General features: G+C 40.2%; 1 protein-coding gene across 4 annotated transcripts in view; it reads left to right on the forward strand.

Moving 5' to 3' along the window:
- Positions 1-18,537, forward strand: part of SNTG2 (syntrophin gamma 2) — a 479,465-nt gene that overhangs the window by 438,562 nt on the left and 22,366 nt on the right. For 3 of the 4 annotated variants that reach the window (XM_039528153.1, XM_039528152.1, XM_039528151.1), the window contains exons 15-16: positions 12,491-12,583; positions 17,586-17,696. In XM_039528153.1, coding sequence (XP_039384087.1) covers positions 12,491-12,583; positions 17,586-17,696 — 204 coding nt within the window. Of the gene's footprint in view, positions 1-12,490; positions 12,584-17,585; positions 17,697-18,175; positions 18,268-18,537 lie in introns of all 4 variants that reach the window. The other variant, XM_039528150.1, reaches the window with a different exon arrangement.

Genomic DNA, 18,537 nt, shown 5'->3' on the forward strand with positions numbered 1-18,537 from the left:
AAGTCCCTGCTTCAATGAATATTTAATTATTTCATGCAAAGTGGAACAACCTTTAATAAAGCATTTAGTTAATTCTATCCAATCAGCCTGAACAGAGGTGCCATGGCCATGACATTGGAAAATATATTTTGCACTTCCTCTGACACTCTGGTACTCAGCCTAATGGATTGCCAAATTTTTTAAGTGATGGCACTGTATACTTGCATATAGACAGATTTCACTGACCCTATTGCAAACATCCTTGGTATAGCGAGAAACGTGGGCCCAATAATCACATCTGAATCAAAATGCCACCCACCAACATCAACAGGTGGGGGAAATTGATGGGGCTGGTAGTGAAAGGGGGACAGTCCCAGTAGCAAGGATGGCAGACATTTGCCAAGGGACAATAGTAGCTCCTCCCCTGGGAGTCTCTGGCACCCATTGGCCAGCTGGAGAGAGGGGTGCAGAGTGGCCATCATTTCCCAGCTCCTAGGGTTTAGCTCAGTGCAGGGGCCATGTGGAGCCTCCGCCCACCCTACCCACCTGAACTAGGAATGGGAACCCAGCCTGACAGATGCCTCGGGTCTGGCTGCCTGTTTAGGAGGTCAGGAAGGAATTTTTTCTCCCGTGGGCCAACTGGCAGAGGATCACGGAGTTTTTGCCTTCCTCACAGCACCTTCAAGCCACAGTGGGCTAAGTAGGAACATGCTTAGTGGCCATGGGATGGTGGTGTTTATTTGTTGTGACTTGTAGCCAGTTTCCAGTGCAGTTAAGAGAAGAAAATGAACATTTCCCAGATGTAAAAGAGCTGTGATTTGGGGGATGGGCCTTGGGCTAACGTGATAGAGTGAGACCTTGTGGCCTTTGTGGGCCAAGGTCAAACCTTGCGCCATTGCAGGTCTAAGTCCCCACCCTACAGCACCTTACAACATTTAGGCCAGTGGTTAGAGCACTTGCTGGGGTGTGGGAAAACCAAGTTCAATTCCCATCCCCTTTTAGCAGAGCGGGAGAAAGGATTCAAAGAAGGGTCTCCCACCATTCAGGAGAGCACTCTAACCACTGAGCTGTAGGATAGTCTGATATGGGGATCTCTCACTCTCTCGTTGAAGCTGTTCCACTGTGGATAAATAATGAAATGGACATGTGTGGAGAGGGGTCAGGAAATGACTCTAGTCATGTGGTTAGGGCACCCACCTGATTTAAGTGGGTTGCATCTGTGGAATGGAGAAAGAAACGTGTATTTATTAATTATACCCTTAATGAACGTTTATTAATACCAGGTATCAGAGGGGTAGCCATGTTAGTCTGGATCTGTAAAAGCAGCAAAGAGTCCTGTGCACCTTATAGACTAACAGACGTATTGGAGCATGAGCTTTTGTGGGTGAATACCCACTTCGTCGGTTAGTCTATAACATGTTTCCTTTCCATCGTTACCCTTTTTAATAGATTTTTTAAAATATTATGTCACATCAATGATTAGCAAGGAGTCAGACTTATTCAAAATGCATTATATGAAAAATAGAAATGTTGACATAAGAAAAATTCAAAAGGATGCATTAAAAGTCAAAAATACATGTACTTTGTATTCTAGCCCTTGTAAGCTTCAAACTATGCAAAAAAGTATCTCTTTGGGGCTTATTATATATGGAAAGACATTACTGAGCAAGATTCTACAGTCTCTTCAAATCTAAGGACTTACTTCTAGATCCCTCCCACAATAGTATATCAAGTGTGTTGTAATATTTCTTTGTCCCTTATATCGAATATATACTCTTCTCTTCATCTCTGCTTCCTCCTTCTCAGAGATTTTATATGTTAAGTATGGGATTTTCAAACACAGTATTGGCCTAATTCTGTTCCTCAGTCAACAGGAGTTTTACTATTGCACTCCCCTCAAGGTTGAATGCAGGGGCTTTTTGTCTGGCCAGTGGAAAGAAAAAGGGTCATCGCTCCTTTAAGCATTCCCCCTCCTTTGGAGTCATCACCTGAGTCAGAGTTGGACTGACCCATGGTCACCTTGGAAAGGAAAGATAGGGAACACATGTCAGAGTGGGGAGTGAATATATTTTTCACTGATGTTTGGGAGGGAATAATTAAGTGTCTGAGGGTAGCGAGGAAGGAGCCAAGCTAATTGGGGGAGACGAGAGAGGAGTGGCTGATGCCAGCCATTCCCAAGTAGGTGGAAAAGATTAAGGAAAGAACAGATTTGCACTGTATGATTTATTGGCAGGTATTTCCCAGATGAGTTGATAAAGTTGCATCCTAATTTGCCCACATCCTTTGCATCTTATCTTGTCTTCTTGTATGGCTGGGACAAGTTTAGTGAGGCCTCAATGCTTTAGAAAACCCTGCCGTGTGTGTGTACTGGCAAACAAATGAACAAAATAAGAAAATATTTTTATATGTTCTCTTTATTTAAGTATTGTCAGCTGCAAAAACCATTCAGTGCCCCATTAGTGATAAGACTCCGTGGCCAGAACCTTCTGATCTTTACTGTCAGCACAGAACGCTCATTCAGCTCCTGTGCTAGCAATGTTTGTCAGCTCTTTCTCCCATTTTTTCTGTACTTCAGATGAGTTTGCTTTAAAAATAAGAATAATAAAAAGAATTTATTTGGGACGGATACAAGTGTCTGTGTTGCTATATACAAATATTCTCAGTTCAAACTGTCAGCCTTGGCCTCGTGATTAGATTTGGGATAAGTAATTAATTTCTCTGAAAGAAAATTATAATTTATTCAAATTAAGTGATATTGTTAGTTCCCAATCCAGCAGAGAATGGCACACAAGTCACTTTACACACACATGTACTCCCATTGAATTCCACCATATTCCTCACATTCATAAAGTTCTTCACAGTTTTTTGCCGGATTAGGGCCTTTGCTAAAATGTTATATCTATTTCATTAACTTATTTCTCTTCAGCCCTTCTGTTACCTGTACCATTGCAGAAAAGCATACATCTGCTAGACTTGTATTAGAGATACTTTTCAAGAGAAAGTTCTGAATGTTCCATTTAAAATCTTCAATTCCTCTTTTATTTTAATGTTGTGGATAAATTCTAATACTTTCATTTGGGGGGACTTAAGACGTGACAGACAAACTGTGCAATATTTGTCATTGACTTTAATAGCTGTAGTTTTTAGCCCTCGGTTAATGTTTGCTTGATGTTTCAGAATTGTAAAGTGCTAAGTGTTGTTGTTCTTTGGGGTTTGCAACGCTCACTAATTTTTATAGGATATAAATCACCAGAATACATTTATAATGGCCATTTTCCTGTGTATCAAAGCGATACCTTTTTTAATTAATTTAATTTAATTTTCAGTGATTCTGCATTTAGTTGGGAAAACTAGTCTCATGAAAAAATATGCTCCAATTACATTAGATTCATGTTCTTTTTTTTAAAAAAAAAACTGCATACACATAATTTTGTTTTAATCACAAACAATTGAATTAAGATTAAGATTTTTAGCACTAAACGTGTCTATTAAAAAAGAAAAAAAAGGACTTTTATGCAACATTGCTATTTTTGATAGCAGTGCATCAACTCTTGTTGTTTTTCATTAATTGCTATATAGTGCTGTAAATATGTATGGAATTGTGCAAAAGATGAATATGCTGAAAATTAGAGTCCAAAAATATTTGTGATGTACAGGCAAAATCCAGTTCAATATAGAAATATGAACAAATTAGTATAAAGTTGCTTGTGAATTTACAGAGGAAATGCTTCCTGGAACAGGTGTAAATTCATTTTGTTTTATGAATTATAATATTGTCCACTTTTTAATGGTTATTCTAAAAAGTACATTTGCAAAATATGGTTGGTGTAAAATTTGTATTAGTTCAGAATGATGAATGCAGGAGCAATATTTTTATGTTGTATTTTGGCTGATCAAAAGCACTAAAAAGTAAGATTCCTGCTGTTGAATTATACAGAATGAAGCTGTGCCCAGAATGAATGAATATATTACATATGAATCAATGTCACAAAAAAATATCTTTGTGGTAGTTATAAGTGGAAGGTAGTTCACCCCTCCCTTCCCCGCACACACTCACATGAAGTATACGAATTAACGAAACCTGAGCCAGTGTTCAGCTGATATGTGGAAATAACATGCATGATAAGGCACTGGTAACCAGAGCACTAAATAGAGTTCTGCAGGTCAGTTCTATTAAAATGAATCTATACAATAGCACTTTTCTCAATGTATTTTTCACTCTTACATGAGCAGTGTCACTGAATCTCATTTTGTTCAGGGGAGATTTTATTTTGCAAAAAATATCTTAGAGTATGAAATATAGTGAACTCTCTGATGCTGTCTGGAACTGTGCTGGATAAATTACATTTTCTTCTTCACTCTAAATCCTGCATGCTCAGCTATTATTCTGAATGTTACCTCCAAACCGTCAACATAATTAGCAAATATAGATTTTAAATAATATTTTGTAAAACATTCTGGATCTGCAGGTGTTGAGCAGAAGGGGAGCTGAGAAAAACTCCTAATCCTAACAAGCTATATTTTAAACGGTATGCTTTTATCTATTGAAAATTAGTCAGTCATCACTAAGATACCGTTAAACTATTGATGGAATTAGTATTTATACAATCACTGAAACTTCAGATTATCAAGGCACATTTCCAGTTATTTATAATTCAGAAAGAAAGAAAAATAAGTTCTAGGATAGAACCTGTAATACAAATTATGACCATGTAACGAGTTTTCTAAATGTTCATGCCACAGCAGGCTAGTGAGGATTCCCAATGCATCTGTCCAGTTGTGGGTCTCCTGAAGTCCAGCTTGTGCTCTGCATTGTTGGCAGCATCCTAGAGTTTCTGAAATAGCCTTAATATGAGTTTTGTTAGTTCAGTTCCCTTCCCTTTTATCCTGCCTGCTCTCTAGACAGATTCACAGTGTGGTTGCCAGCTGAGCTGGGTTTTCTGCAGGTTTTCCTGGAAGAATGTCAGGGGCTCTTTGATCACACTTTCTAATTAAGGCTCAGTTTTGTCCCCCATAAATTTTACATTGAGAAGAGGCAGTCTGGCCGGATGGTATGAAGTGCAGTACTAAGAGTCTGAACCTGCAAGAGAAAAGTATATGTAGAGTCATTAAAGTTTAAGGCCAGAGGGGACCACCAGATCATCTATTCTGACCTCCTGTTTATCACAGCCCACCAACACCGCCCAGCACAGTAAATGCAACTGAAATTAGACTAAAGTATTACAGCCCACAGGAGACTAGATGATTATGTACCACAGGCAGAGAACAGGGACTGAGGTGCACCAGTGTCTGAGGCCCCCCAGTGGCAGGGAAATGATAATCCTGGCAAATGACTAGCACCCACATGCTGCAAAGGAAGGTGAAAAAACCCCAGGGTCACAGCCAATCTGAGCCAGGGGGAAATGTCTTTCCAATGCCACATATTGTGATCAGTTAGACACTGAGCATGTGAGCTAGAAGCAGCCAGAAAAGTACCTAAGAGAGAGAATGCTCGGTGCCAGCTGAGAGCCTTGGCCCACCCTGCCCAATGTCCCATCCCCGACAGTGGCCATCCTGATTGATCAGAAGAGAGAGAGAGAAACAAAACAAAAACAGAAAACATTGGGGGAGTGTGTGTGTGTGTGTGTGTGTGTGTGGAGGGGGGGAATCCCTTCCTGCCCCTGAAGCTGGACAGCTGAAACCTTGAAGCATGAGCTTTTAGGAACATAAAATGGAAACCGGAAGTGAGCCCAAGGGCAGCTGAGCCCTGCCCCCTACCATCTCAAACACCCCCATTGTACAATCACACTCATAAATGTGTCCAGCTCTCTCTTAAAACAAAGGGTAGGTCTACACTTACCTGCCGGGTCGATGGGCGGCGTTCAACTTCTCGGAGTTCGAACTATCACGTCTAATCTAGACGCGATAGTTTGAACTCCGGACGCGCTCTCATCGACTCCGGAACTCCACCGGAGCAAGTGGCGGTGGTGGAGTTGACGGGGGAGCCGCGGACTTCGTTCCCGCGGCGTCTGGACGGGTGAGTAGCCCAAACTAAGGTACTTCGACTTCAGCTACGCTATTCACGTAGCTGAAGTCGCGTACCTTAGTTCGACCTCCCCCCCCCTTAGTGTAGACCAGGCCTAAGTTATTTGCCCCCGCAGCACCTATTGGAAATCTGTTCCAAAACCTCACCCTTCTGATGGTTAGAAACCTTCTTCTACTTTCAGACCTGAGTTTGTTCAAGAGTAAGGTTGCCAACTTTCTAATTGCACAAACCTGAACACCCTAGCCCCTTTCCTTCCCTGAGGCCCTGCCCCCCTGCTCACTACATTTCCCCTCTCTCTGTGGCTCACTCTCACCCACCCTCACTCACTTTCACGGGGCAGGGGCAGGGGGCTGTGGTGCAGGAGGGGGTGGGATTGGGATTGGGGATGAGGGGTTTGGAGTGCAGGAAGGGGCTCCAGAGGTGGGGCAGAGGGCTGGAGTGCAGGAGCGGGTGGGATTGGGATTGGGGATGAGGGGTTTGGAGTGCAGGATGGGGCGCCAGTGGTGGGGCAGCGGGCTGGAGTGCAGGAGGGGGTGGGATTGGGATTGGGGATGAGGGGTTTGGAGTGCAGGAAGGGGCTCCAGAGGTGGGGCAGAGGGCTGGAGTGCAGGAGGGGGTGAGGGCTCTGTCTGGAGGGGTGGGTTCTGGGCTGGGGCTGGGGATGAGGGGTTCATGGTGTGGGAGGGGGCTGCGGGTTGAGGCAGGGGGTTGGGGTGTGGGAAGGTGAGGGTGAGGGCTCCATCTGGGGGTGTGGGCTCTGGGATGGGGTCAGGGATGAGGGGTTTGGGTGTAGGAGGGGGCTCTGGGTTTGGGGTGGGGTTTGGGGTTGGGTCATGGGCTTAACTCCATGGCTCCCGGTCAGCGGTGCAGCGGGGGGGCTAAGGGAGCCTTCCTGCCTGTCCTGACTCCACACTGTGCCCTGGAAGCAGCCAGCAGGTCCGGCTCCTAGGCAGAGGTACTGCAGATGGCTTTGCACGCTGCTGTTGCCCGTAGGCACTCCCCCCGCCCCCCCAGATCCCATTAGCCATGGTTCCTGGCCAATAGGAGTGCAGACCTGGTGCTCGGGGAGGGGACAGTGCGCAGAGTCCCATGCCCCCCCCGCCTAGGAACCAGACCTGCTGGCCGCTTCCAGGGTGCAGCGCCATGCCAGGACAGATAGGGACTAGTCTGCCTTAGCTCCGCAGCATCACTGACCAGAATTTTAATGGTCCGGTTGGCGGTACTGACTGGAGCTGCCAGGGTCCTTTTTCGAACACCGGACACTTGCTCACCCTATTCAAGACCAATTTATATCCATTTGTTCTTGTGCCAATATTGTTCTTTAGTTTAAATAGCTCTTCACCCTTCCTGGTATTCACCCCATGTATTTATAGAGAACAATATTCTCTTCTCTAACCCTTCTTTTTGCTTGACTAAACAAGCCATGATCTTCTAGTCTCCTCACATAAGATAGGCCCTTCAGTCCTCTGATCATCCTACTAGCTCCTCTCTGCACCTGTTCCAGTTTTTATGTACAAAGAAACTTGTAGGCCATTTGCTATCCCTCTTCCTCACCCTTCATATGTCATTTCTCTTACGTTGTAAGCTTTCTCAGGGCAGGGATGTTGTTTTTCTATGTTTGTATGGTGTCTAACAGTAAGGCTTCATTCATGAGCAGAGCCTCTGGGTGCTATATTCACTGAATGTAATAATGTATTCAGTACATGTTATAGGCAAGTGTGATAGCACAACCTCTTATCAGGGCTGCCAGACTCTTTTCATTATGAAACCCTATTTTTCAGCTGATTATAAATCTGCTATTTTTTTACTGTTTGGACTGAACTTGTCCATGCCCAGTGAATGCCTGAAGCTGTAATATTTTTGGAAGTTTCAGCAAAATAGTTCATCTGTTTCCAAGAACAAGGCTAAGGAAAAATACATTATTTTGGCCAAGTTTAAAATCTTGGTGACCTTTCATTTGAAATGTTTTTGCACACCTTAATGCTTTGGAGTGGCAGCTTGAAATTTTGCAGGGGACGGTGTTTATGTCCAGGGTGTGTCTTTTATCATCCTTATGAAAATCTTCTCAGATTTGTCTAAATTCTAAGCCTTTGAAAATTGAAGTTTGCACATAGTCAGTAAAGACTTCTTAAGATTTTAAGAGCTACAGTCCCCAGAGATTCTGTCTGCCCTGAGCATGTCTAGCCCAAGGCTGAGCAGGATGTGGCCCATGGGCTGTAGTTTGCCCACCTCTGCCTTATCTGAACCATGCTCTAAAGACAGACATTAATTTTCTCATGAGCTTCTTTATAGCACTCATCTCTATAGTATCTGAATGCTTCAAAACTACTAGTGAATTTATTTTCACAACACCTCTGTAAGATGGGGGATATTATTATCCCCATTTTACAGATGGGAAACTGAGGCACAGAGAAATTAAAGTCAAAAGTATCCTCTAAATTTGGGTATCCTAGGACATGATTTTCCAGAGTACTTTATATGTTCAAAGCACAGCTCCCATTGATTTCTGTAGCAGCTTTGAGTGCTCAGTGCAAGACAGGACACAGGGTCTGAAGTTAGTCTTCAGGAAAGTAAGGAATGCAAAATTAATGACCACCTGTGAAATGTTGAATTTAAGCAACTTGACTAGCATCACACAGGAACTATATGGCAGAATCAGGGATAGAATCCAGTTCTCTAGGGCAGCATTCAAATGCCCCACCCATGGGACCATCCTTTCTCTTCCTAAATTCCTCACCCTCCTTCACTACACATTTTCCAATTTCTGCAACAAATGAGGCAGTGGCTCTACAGATAACAGCTTCCTTAACAACACAACCTGGATTTATTCCCTGAGCAGGTCCATCCTGTGCACTGAATTTTGGGTCCTGTGGGAAAAAATAGTATGTCATTGTAATGGTGTGGCTGTTTATGGAGCACCACTTTGTGGTGATGGGTTGCTTTTACAGGCAGAAGGTTCACATTGAGGAAAACGCAACATTAAAATATTCCGGTGTGTCTGAAATTTGTTTTTAATGAGAAATCTTGAAATAAATTACTTTGGGCCAAGTGAAAAATTGCACTAACTTACACATACATGCCCTGAGTTACATCTAATAAGCAGGTGTCAGAATCCAGTTCACAAAATGTTGTTTCATAAAAGCAAGGAAGATATTTTAACTATAACCTATATGTTACAAGGTGGAGCCTTCCTTGAGCACCCTCTTGAAGCAGGCTGGGGCATGACAAATAACTGCCAGTTTCCCTTTGGAATTTACCCATACAAAGGAATATTGTCTCTTGATGGCAAATTCAAACTCTTTTATTTATAAAGTGCCATAGTCCACAGATCCCTCTTAGTAAAAACAATTTCTTTCAAATCCCCAAAGTAAAACAAGATCATAACACAGCAGCTCTTCAATCCCTTTTAAATGTGACCATTCCAGATCACCCACCAGAGTCATTGATCATTCTGTCCCAGTCTCTTAAGCACCTGTTTCAGGGTCTCACTCTCCAGGCGATCAAATTGAGAGTTACGAAACCCGCTTCTCTCCTGCGATACATTCCCCATAGCCCCAAGTCAGGTGTCCCACTCAGCCAGGCCTCCCTCCCTAACTCTTCTGAGATTCACCATTAACCTGCTTCCTCCCCTTCTTCATCAGGGCCTCTGCATGAGCTTTCCTTTAACTTGGCAAGGGTTCCTCAGCTCTGGGCAGCCCTCATCGTTAACCTTTTGCTCTTCCCAGTGGCTCTCTGCACCAGCTGCCTGCTGCTGCTGCTTCTCCTCCTACTTCTCCCCCCTCCCACTCCGGTCTCTCCTTTCCCTCCTCAGGCAGCTCTTACCCAACCTTCTCTGTTTCTCTGTCAGTGCTTTCAGGCAGCTCAGACTCAACCAGTCTCTCTTCCATCTCAGAGCCCTCCCTTAAGCCCAATTGGAGTGAGCTGACAAGTCACAGGTGTACTGGCCTCTTTCCCTTTAAAGGGCCAGTGACACCAGGGACACTATTTTTTTCTCCTCTGTCAATAACTCTCCTAGGAGTTCTCAAACTGTAGTCTGTGGAACATTACTTAGGACCTGCCAAGAGCTAGCTAGAGACATAGGCCCAGATCCACAAAAGTGTTTAGGCTTTAATTTCTATTGATTTCAGTAAAAGACATTAAAAGACAACTAAAAGTAGACTAAATGGGTGCCTAATATTAAATTTCCATGTTGGTGATTGCTGTAATCATCCAGAGGGATGTTGTGCAATCACAAACATAAAGGAAGGTAGTTGTCACAGTCATGACTGGAAAGGGATGGTGGGCTATGCTTTGGTGAATGGGAGAGGAGGTGATCCTCTCAAGATCTCTTTTAATATGTGATCCACATCATGAAAGCGTTTAATAACCTCCAAGATAAGGCCTTTGAAGATTATTCAGATTCTAAGTCAGTGAGCATTTGCAATGTGTAACCTTTCAGGTTAAACATCAACTTTCTCCCCTAATAAATATAGCTAAACCCAAAGTATTTCTGTTGAAAGATGTTTTCTGGGACAAAACTATGTCATATCTTTAATGAAGTTTGCTCCTGATTAGATCTATGGCACTATATTTATCAAACTGAAAAAGCAACACATTTTGTCTTTTTGGTTTTGTTTTGTATTTTAGTTTGCAAGTCATTTGCAAACCAGTTCTGTTAGGTGCATAACTCTTCAATATTCACCAAATATTTCAGGCTAATTCTTTGTGAACTGCTCACTTTTAGTATTCACTAATTGGTTATGTATGTGCCATTTTTTTCAGCTTCCTTATTTAAAAACATGTTTATAAAGTTAAGCAAGTGTTTAAGTGATTTGCTGAATCATGCCCTGGATGACAGAATCTTTTCAGTTGAAGAATAATGTAGAACAAATGGTGAATAACAATTCATGACATTTTATAATGAATATATGAAATTCTGGAGACTCGTAAACCTGTTAATAATTTAATGTCAGTCACTAATATTCTTGCCAATAGTATGATCCACAGACAGCAGCAAATCAAAATCAAACTGCTTATTCGCAAATCTTTTTTCCCATTACTCAACCAACTCTAGTACTGATAGATGAATTACATCAACTGTGCAACCGTTAAAAACGTAGCTATATAAAATGTCAATGTTGTAACTCAGTTGAAGTTCCTTTTATGTTAGAATATCACTAAGTTTGACAAAAATTTGTATTTTTTATCATAACAAGATTTTTTTTAAATATTGGAATGAGAAACTTCAAAAGCAATAAATACTAAAATTCAAGAATATGTCAAAATGTCTATTTTTCAACATCTCAAGCTTTACTACTTTTTAAAAAAAAATACCAAAAGGATCAACTTTCTACCTAGAGTTTTATTAATTTACCAATTTCCTACAAACCATTCATTTGTTAGAACCTCTTTTTTGAGGTCTGGCATTTCAAAAATATTATCCAGATATAAAATATTAAATAAACAAATCTTTAAAGATGAGATGACATTGCTTCTTATGAGACGTTAATGTGAGAACCAGGTATTGTTCCCTTGGAAAATCTCCGGCTTTTAGTAAATCAAGAGGCTATATTAAACATTTTGGAAAGCTCTATACAGTGAAGTCAGTGGGATTTTTGCTGTTGATGTCAATGTGAAAACCTTCAAGCTCCTTTTTAAATTTATAGCCAAGAGTGCTGAAGACTGCCTGTCTTTACAGTCTGAATCCAGTTCACATGAAGACATAATTATATGTTAAATGTGCACACTGTGTATTTTGGTCGGTAACTGCAATACCAATGCTATTAGAGATGTGGACAGAGGTAAATTTAAATGTGAATAGACTTTTAATTGTAAAACACTTTCATAAGTTTAACCTCAAACTCTTTTTAACCTAAAAAGAGGTCAAAGAATTAACATTCATATTTCAGCAGCTGACAAGAGAGCAGTAATTTAGTTTAGTAATAACCATTGGTACTGTGGTGGCACCTTACCGTAGTTTTACAAGGCTCAAAGAAATCTTGCAAAATCAAAAAGACTATTTTCAAAGGTTAAAGTAGACAGAGAGGTGAAGCAGGCAGATACTGATGTCATAGTTAGACAGTTGCCATGTACACAAAGTTTGTTAGAAACCGTGTGAGAACCAATTATTATATAATCGATTTAGCCTTTCAAGTCAGTTCTAAGTAGTCTTCCAAAATCTCTCTCAGAGGATTTTACAAATGGTTCTTTTTAGTTTGGATTATTTAGTTTTTCATTTTGTAGTGGATATGCATAGGTCAGATCAGGCCAGGTTCTAAAGAACTGTTTTGAAAAAAAACCCTAAAAACAGACTAAGTGAACAGATAATATGTTGTAAATTTATATTATTTTTACAGAATTTAATTTTTTTATCAATAGACTGCTGTAATTCTCTTCTAGGGTTACAGGCTTGGTATCTTGTCACAAACAGAAAATAGGATGTACTGTTATTGGATAAAAATAATAATGATAATAAAACTTTATTCTCAACATTAATATCTTTTCCAGTCTAAAACATATATGTGCAGCTGGCAAGGAGTAACCCTGTGTTTCACAATTGACTTTGCCTTGGGATTCACCTGTTTTGACAGTAAAACAAAGGTAAGAGGAAAAGGAGCTAAAAACATAATCTGTTCTATTCTACCATTAATGAGTTTTGTTTTAATAATATTTTACAGTTACCTAGCACTTTTGATCCCAAAACATGTTACAAAGTCTGTTGATAGGGTCCCACACTGAAATGCACCCAGCTGTGAATTGGAAAGGGATAGCCCACCTGTGCCATAAGCGTGGAAGGGGGCATTTTGGCCAAGGACACCAAGACAAATGATTATTTTTACAGGAAACAAACAAAAGAAAAGCCATTGGATTTTTAACCCAGGTGTCAGTTTCTAAGGTTTCACCTCCCAAAAAAACACAAGATGGACTGCGGTTTACTGATCTTGAGAAAATGAAGTGGTGTGTGATTTGAACCTGTGTGTTTAGGAGAACAGTAAACCATCCCTGTACCATAAGGCAATTAAAAGACTGAATTGGGCTTAGCCCTATGTGGAGTTTCAAGAAGCAAGGAGAAGATGTTAGAAACCTTCCTTTCCCTTCTAGCTTTGCAAGACACAGCAAAGTCTGGTCCTTGTGCTCTACTGATGCTGGTGTTAGATTTCCTAATGTGGATGGAGAAGGGAGAAGGCAGTAGCAGACCCCTGTCTACTGAAGCTGCAATAGTGCAGAGAGAGCCACTTTCTACATCTGCAGAGGATACAAAGCCAGCAAAATGTTCCACAATTCAATTAAAATTTAATGCGAACCTTATTGCATTTTGTGAGCGAACTCCTGAGCTTAGATAAATTGGTGTAAGTCCTTTTACTTTAACAGAACTATGCTGATTTGCACCAGCTGAGGATCTGTGTTTTTAGCAACACAGTAACTCTGGCAATAAATAAGTAAATAAATAAATAAACAAACAAACTTTTAACCTTAACACTGAGGGCTTACTCTTAGAACAGAGCTATATTTTTTAAACATGTGTGAAGGAAGTTGATCGAAACATTTTGGATTTAGATGAAAGCAAAAATATGCCCTTCTTTGAAATATGGACCAAAGTATTTGTTTTTTAGAATATGTATCTGTAATTTGAAAGTAGCTTTGCTTAAAGACTTCATGACTAGGATCTGCTCTCAGTGATGCTGGTATAAATCTGGAATAATTCCATAGCGCATGCAGTATTATTTACTAGGGTATACAATTTCAAGAGCTGTAAATTCACATTCTTCTTTCTTTCTTGGAAAAGCATTGGTATTAATTACATTGCATTGGCCTTCACAAATACATTCTACATACCTTTCTTATTTCAGCAGTTTCAGTTGGCTATGGCTTTTCTGTACACTTCTTATGCTAAATTGTTGTCATAGTGCCGTTAGGTACTGTCAAACAGATTCTGCATTCCACTCCACAGTTGGCTGCAATTCAGTGAGAATCAAAGCGATTCCGGTAAAATTAAAGTTTGGAGAGCATTTTGGGATCCTTTGGATGAATATTACCAAATAAATAAAATAAATATTGATAGTTTTTTTTAAAAAATAATAACCTTAGCCTTTGTTTTCCTGTCCTATATTCTGAACACTAGTGTGAAATGAAAATTAAATGCCTCCCTGAAGAACTCTACCCAGCACATTACAAACATCAACAAGTCACTTGGGGAAATGGTGTCACCTGGCTATATTTTCCTGTTTAGTTTCAATGAGTTTTGGTATGACCGTCTCCTACTTCTACTAACTAAGAGGACAGGGAGCCTTTTAAAAATTGAAAAAGAAACAACATCTAAAATAACGGTTTATACAGTCAATGGAGAACTGTCCACAAATTTCAGGCAAGACTTTTTAAAATATATTAATTTAGAATATAGAGCTGCAGGTTTGATACAGAAAAATGGCTGACCTAATATAGAATCATAGAAAATTAGGGTTGGAAGAAACCTCAGGAGATCATCTAGTCTAACCCCCTGCTCAAAACAGGGCCAACACCAACTAAATCATCCCAGCCAGGGCTTTGTCAAGTGGGGCCTTAGAAACCTCTAAGAATGGAGATTCCACCACCTCCCTAGGTAACTCATTCCAGTGCTTCACCACCCTCCTAGTGAAATAGTGTTTTCTAATATCCAACCTAAACCTCCCCCACTGCAGTTTGAGACCATTGCTCCTTGTTCTGTCATCTGCCACCACTGAGAACAGTCTAAATCCATCCTCTTTGGAACCCCCCTTCAGGCAGTTGAGGCTGCTATCAAATCCCCCCTCACTCTTCTCTTCTGAAGACTAAATTATCAAATTATCCCATCCGTTTTCAAGAGCAAAAAGGGAAACATTACCTTAATCAGTGTTTAATGGCAGATCAGAGTACCTGATCAATACATGCTGCCCTGACTAATTCAATGTATTAGGGGGAAGACGTTGCAGAAAAATGCTCAACCTCAATACTAATCTCACATTGACACATTAACAGAAAGTACAATTCTCTTATGACACTAAGGGAAACTAGAGGGCCTTGCTGGGAGCAGCTTGCCATGTTGTCTGCATACAAATCTATGCAGAAGGTAGTTGGATTCACAATTCTATTTCAACCTTAAGCATTGGCCATGAGTGTTCTGTGGAATTGAGCTGAGGCTTTTTGCATAGTCATCCCTCTCCTTCAAAAAATGTCTCCTTTCCCCTACATTGTTTGTTGCCTTCAGAGAGACTTCTCATCAGCCCAATCCTGTTTCATGCCAGGGTACCTAAGACCCCCTTCACTGGGGTTGTCAGGTGGTTCTGCATGGTGGTTCCTCAATCATTTAACTTCAGGAAGAGGAAAGATGACAGGAAAGGGCCACTGCTCCCCACCCCAATCCAGTGTTTTTCTGCAGACAGGAAATATCGGCTCCCCACAGGACAGTGCAGGAGAGAAAAAGCATTTCTTTGCCCATAGTTGCTGATTTTGCTGAGGCAGCAATGGATAGCAGCAACTAATCTGTAATATGATAGCTTTGGAACATATTCTGGTTGTCCAGCTACTTTGTACTGTGGTTTGAGTCTTGGCTAGCATATGCTTTAGAGCAGTAGAGCTATTGTGTTAGGAAATCTGGGGTACTACGTACTGCTGGCTCAGCTGAGCTGGAGGTTGGGGGGGACGGAAAGAGAGAATTAGGGTTTTCTGCCTCCTCTCAACACTTTTCTGATCGAGGTCCTTATCTAATACCCTTTCACTCCCATTCAAAGGATTAGAGACCATTCAGAGCCCTGTGAAAGCCACCATATCCCCACACCATATAGATAAGTCTGGTATCTTTTTCAGTTGACTTTTGATCAACTTGACAGTTAATCTTTGTCCATCGCTAGGAGGAGCTTATCACCCAGTGTGACCAATGCAAACCCCATACCGTCTTGAAGCCAAGAACGTGGCTCTATCCTTTTCTTATTCCTCCTTTCCTATATCCCTTCCTCCAGTTAAAAAAAAAATAGAGTACGTGTAACTAACAAAGCTGTGCCAATTCTTCACCAGGTTGATTTGCTTGTGTGTTCTCATTCCCTAACCTTTGTCTGTTTTTTTCTTTATATTATAAGACTTTGGGGCTTATGTCTCTTTCTATATTTGTACAGCACCCAGCGTGCTGTAGCTCCAATACTGATTGGAGCATTTGGGCACTAAGATAATATAAATATATCATCATCATCAAGGGAATATGAAGACTCTGATGTAATAATTAACAACAATGTTAAGCAATCATTTCTTTCGTTACTCATTTAAGGGAAGCCGAGACCCTGCTCTCTAGTAAGCAAGCATCAATCATCTAAATAACAAATAACTTAATGCTCCTCTTCTTGATTTTACTAACCACATGTATCAGGAGTCCAGTTTGCAGGGAGTAGTTCAAAGCTATCCAGTACATCCATCTTTTGGGTGAGTGAAAATAATCTAACCTCTGCTGAAGAGGACTTGGCATTTCTTCCCGCTCTAATTGGAGCTGCAACCACAGAGCAGCCACCCAGGTTGAAATCCAATCAGTATTATCTTCCAAATATTGAAAAATATTCAGTCAAAATGTCTGCTGTTTCCAGGCAAGACATATTGCTAGTCCACAGGAAGAAAACATCTTTCAAATGTGGATTTTTTTAAAAAGCCAGATTTTTTTTTTAAAAAATAAGAACACAGTAAACTGCTTTTCTGCCATTATTTCATTTTAATGGCTTTCAAAGCATTCAACTGGGAATGATTCATGTTTCCTCCACCAGCTCCCAGGGATCTGGTCTCACCTCAGTGTGCATACACATATCCATTAATGTTATTGGAGGTAACAAAAACATCAGAAGGAAATTGTATTCTGATTGTTTGGTTTCATTTTTTTACATTTCTGACTCCAAGACCAATGTGTGGAAAACATTTTGAGAAGTACAGAAAATTACAGTGATTTTTAACAATTAATTTCCCAATGTTGATACGTCTCTCTTTGTAATTTTTTCAAAAAACCCAGTAAATCCAGTGATTCACTTGTAGCATAGCTCCATGTATTGCTATGTAAGAAACCTGAGGCTGGCACAGACCTGGGGATTCTTGGCTTACAAATGATTGAATAATACACACAATAGTGCTTTGCATTTCTGTAGCACATTTCATCTAAGGATTTCAAACGACTTTAACACACTAAAATTAAGTTTTGCAATACTGGTGTAAGGTGGGGAAGTATCATTCCCCTCATTGTACAGATGAGCCAAGTGAGGCTTGAGAGATTTAAGGTCTGTGGTGAAAGCCTGTCTCAGTGAAGTCAATGGCAAAACTCCCATTGACTTCAATAGGCACAGAATTTTACCCTGATCTCTAAACACCCTTACATGGGTAGGAAAGTACTAAAAATTGTATCTTTTTTGCTGTTATGTATGAAGTAGAGTGGATAAATTGTGTTTATTATGCAACCATCCTCTTGCCTGAAATATATTAATCCGTCATTTATTTTACATTACATTTAACTTCTCAATGTTGGATCAAAATTGCTCAATAATGCAATGTTTTGGGTATAAGAGTGTAATGTCAAAGAGTCCTAATTAACATTTTGTTTTGTTTTGTTTTTTTTTTGCAGAATGTGGTCTGGAGGTTTAAATTCTCTCAGCTCAAGGGGTCTTCAGACGATGGAAAAACAAGAGTAAAGCTGCTTTTTCAGAATCTAGACACCAAACAAATTGAGATGAAGGTATCTGATATAGTCTCTCTCCATTTAAAAAAAATTAAATTGAATTTATATCAAAAAAATGAAAGTTTTCATTAAATACAGTGCATGTTTACAATCACCAGTTAAATCATGTATTTTTTCTTCATATTCTCTAGAAGCTGTGCAACTAATAAAAGTCCTGTGGTGTCTATAGATTTATTACACTATGTGATTCTGTTCCTGAGATGTATTCTGAAAAATTGTGGTATAGTCATTCAGAATGATAATTTCTCTTTAGTGCCTTCCGTTAAGTGTAGTTTTTCAGCAATAAGTGTAATATCTTAAAACACTGATTTTAAAATGGATATAAAATAGTTAAAATGTTTTATTTTAAAGCATTTTAATATAGTTTTCAAGATGCCACATAGCAAAATTAGAGCTTTAAGCAAAAAAGTAGATTTTTCTGACTTATTAATAATAAAAAAGTAACTATTATTATCCATTATTAATGCCTACATAAGGGCACAGTCTTGCCGGGGCAGAGCACCCTAACTCCCATCGAATCCATTGGTTCTGAAGTGAGATGAGAGCATGCAGCATTGTGCAGGATCAGGTATTAAATAGTGATAAGATACAGTTTGATTACATAGCAACTGCTGTATGAATCACAATCCTTTTTTCTTTAAATCACTTTAGACAAGACCTTTAGCCTCAAAATTCAGATCTGGATATAAGACCTCAGTGTAGTGATGTTTACATTCAGAGTACTGGTTTGATGCATAGACCTAGTGCTTGCTATGACATTTGGAACGGGGTCCAGGTAATGGACTTTGATTCTGCCAAAGTTTGAGGGTGTTTCAAGCTGCCTGTGCAGACATTGGCA

Source organism: Mauremys reevesii, linkage group 3 (genome assembly GCF_016161935.1).
Source record: "Mauremys reevesii isolate NIE-2019 linkage group 3, ASM1616193v1, whole genome shotgun sequence".
Taxonomy (NCBI): domain Eukaryota; kingdom Metazoa; phylum Chordata; order Testudines; family Geoemydidae; genus Mauremys; species Mauremys reevesii.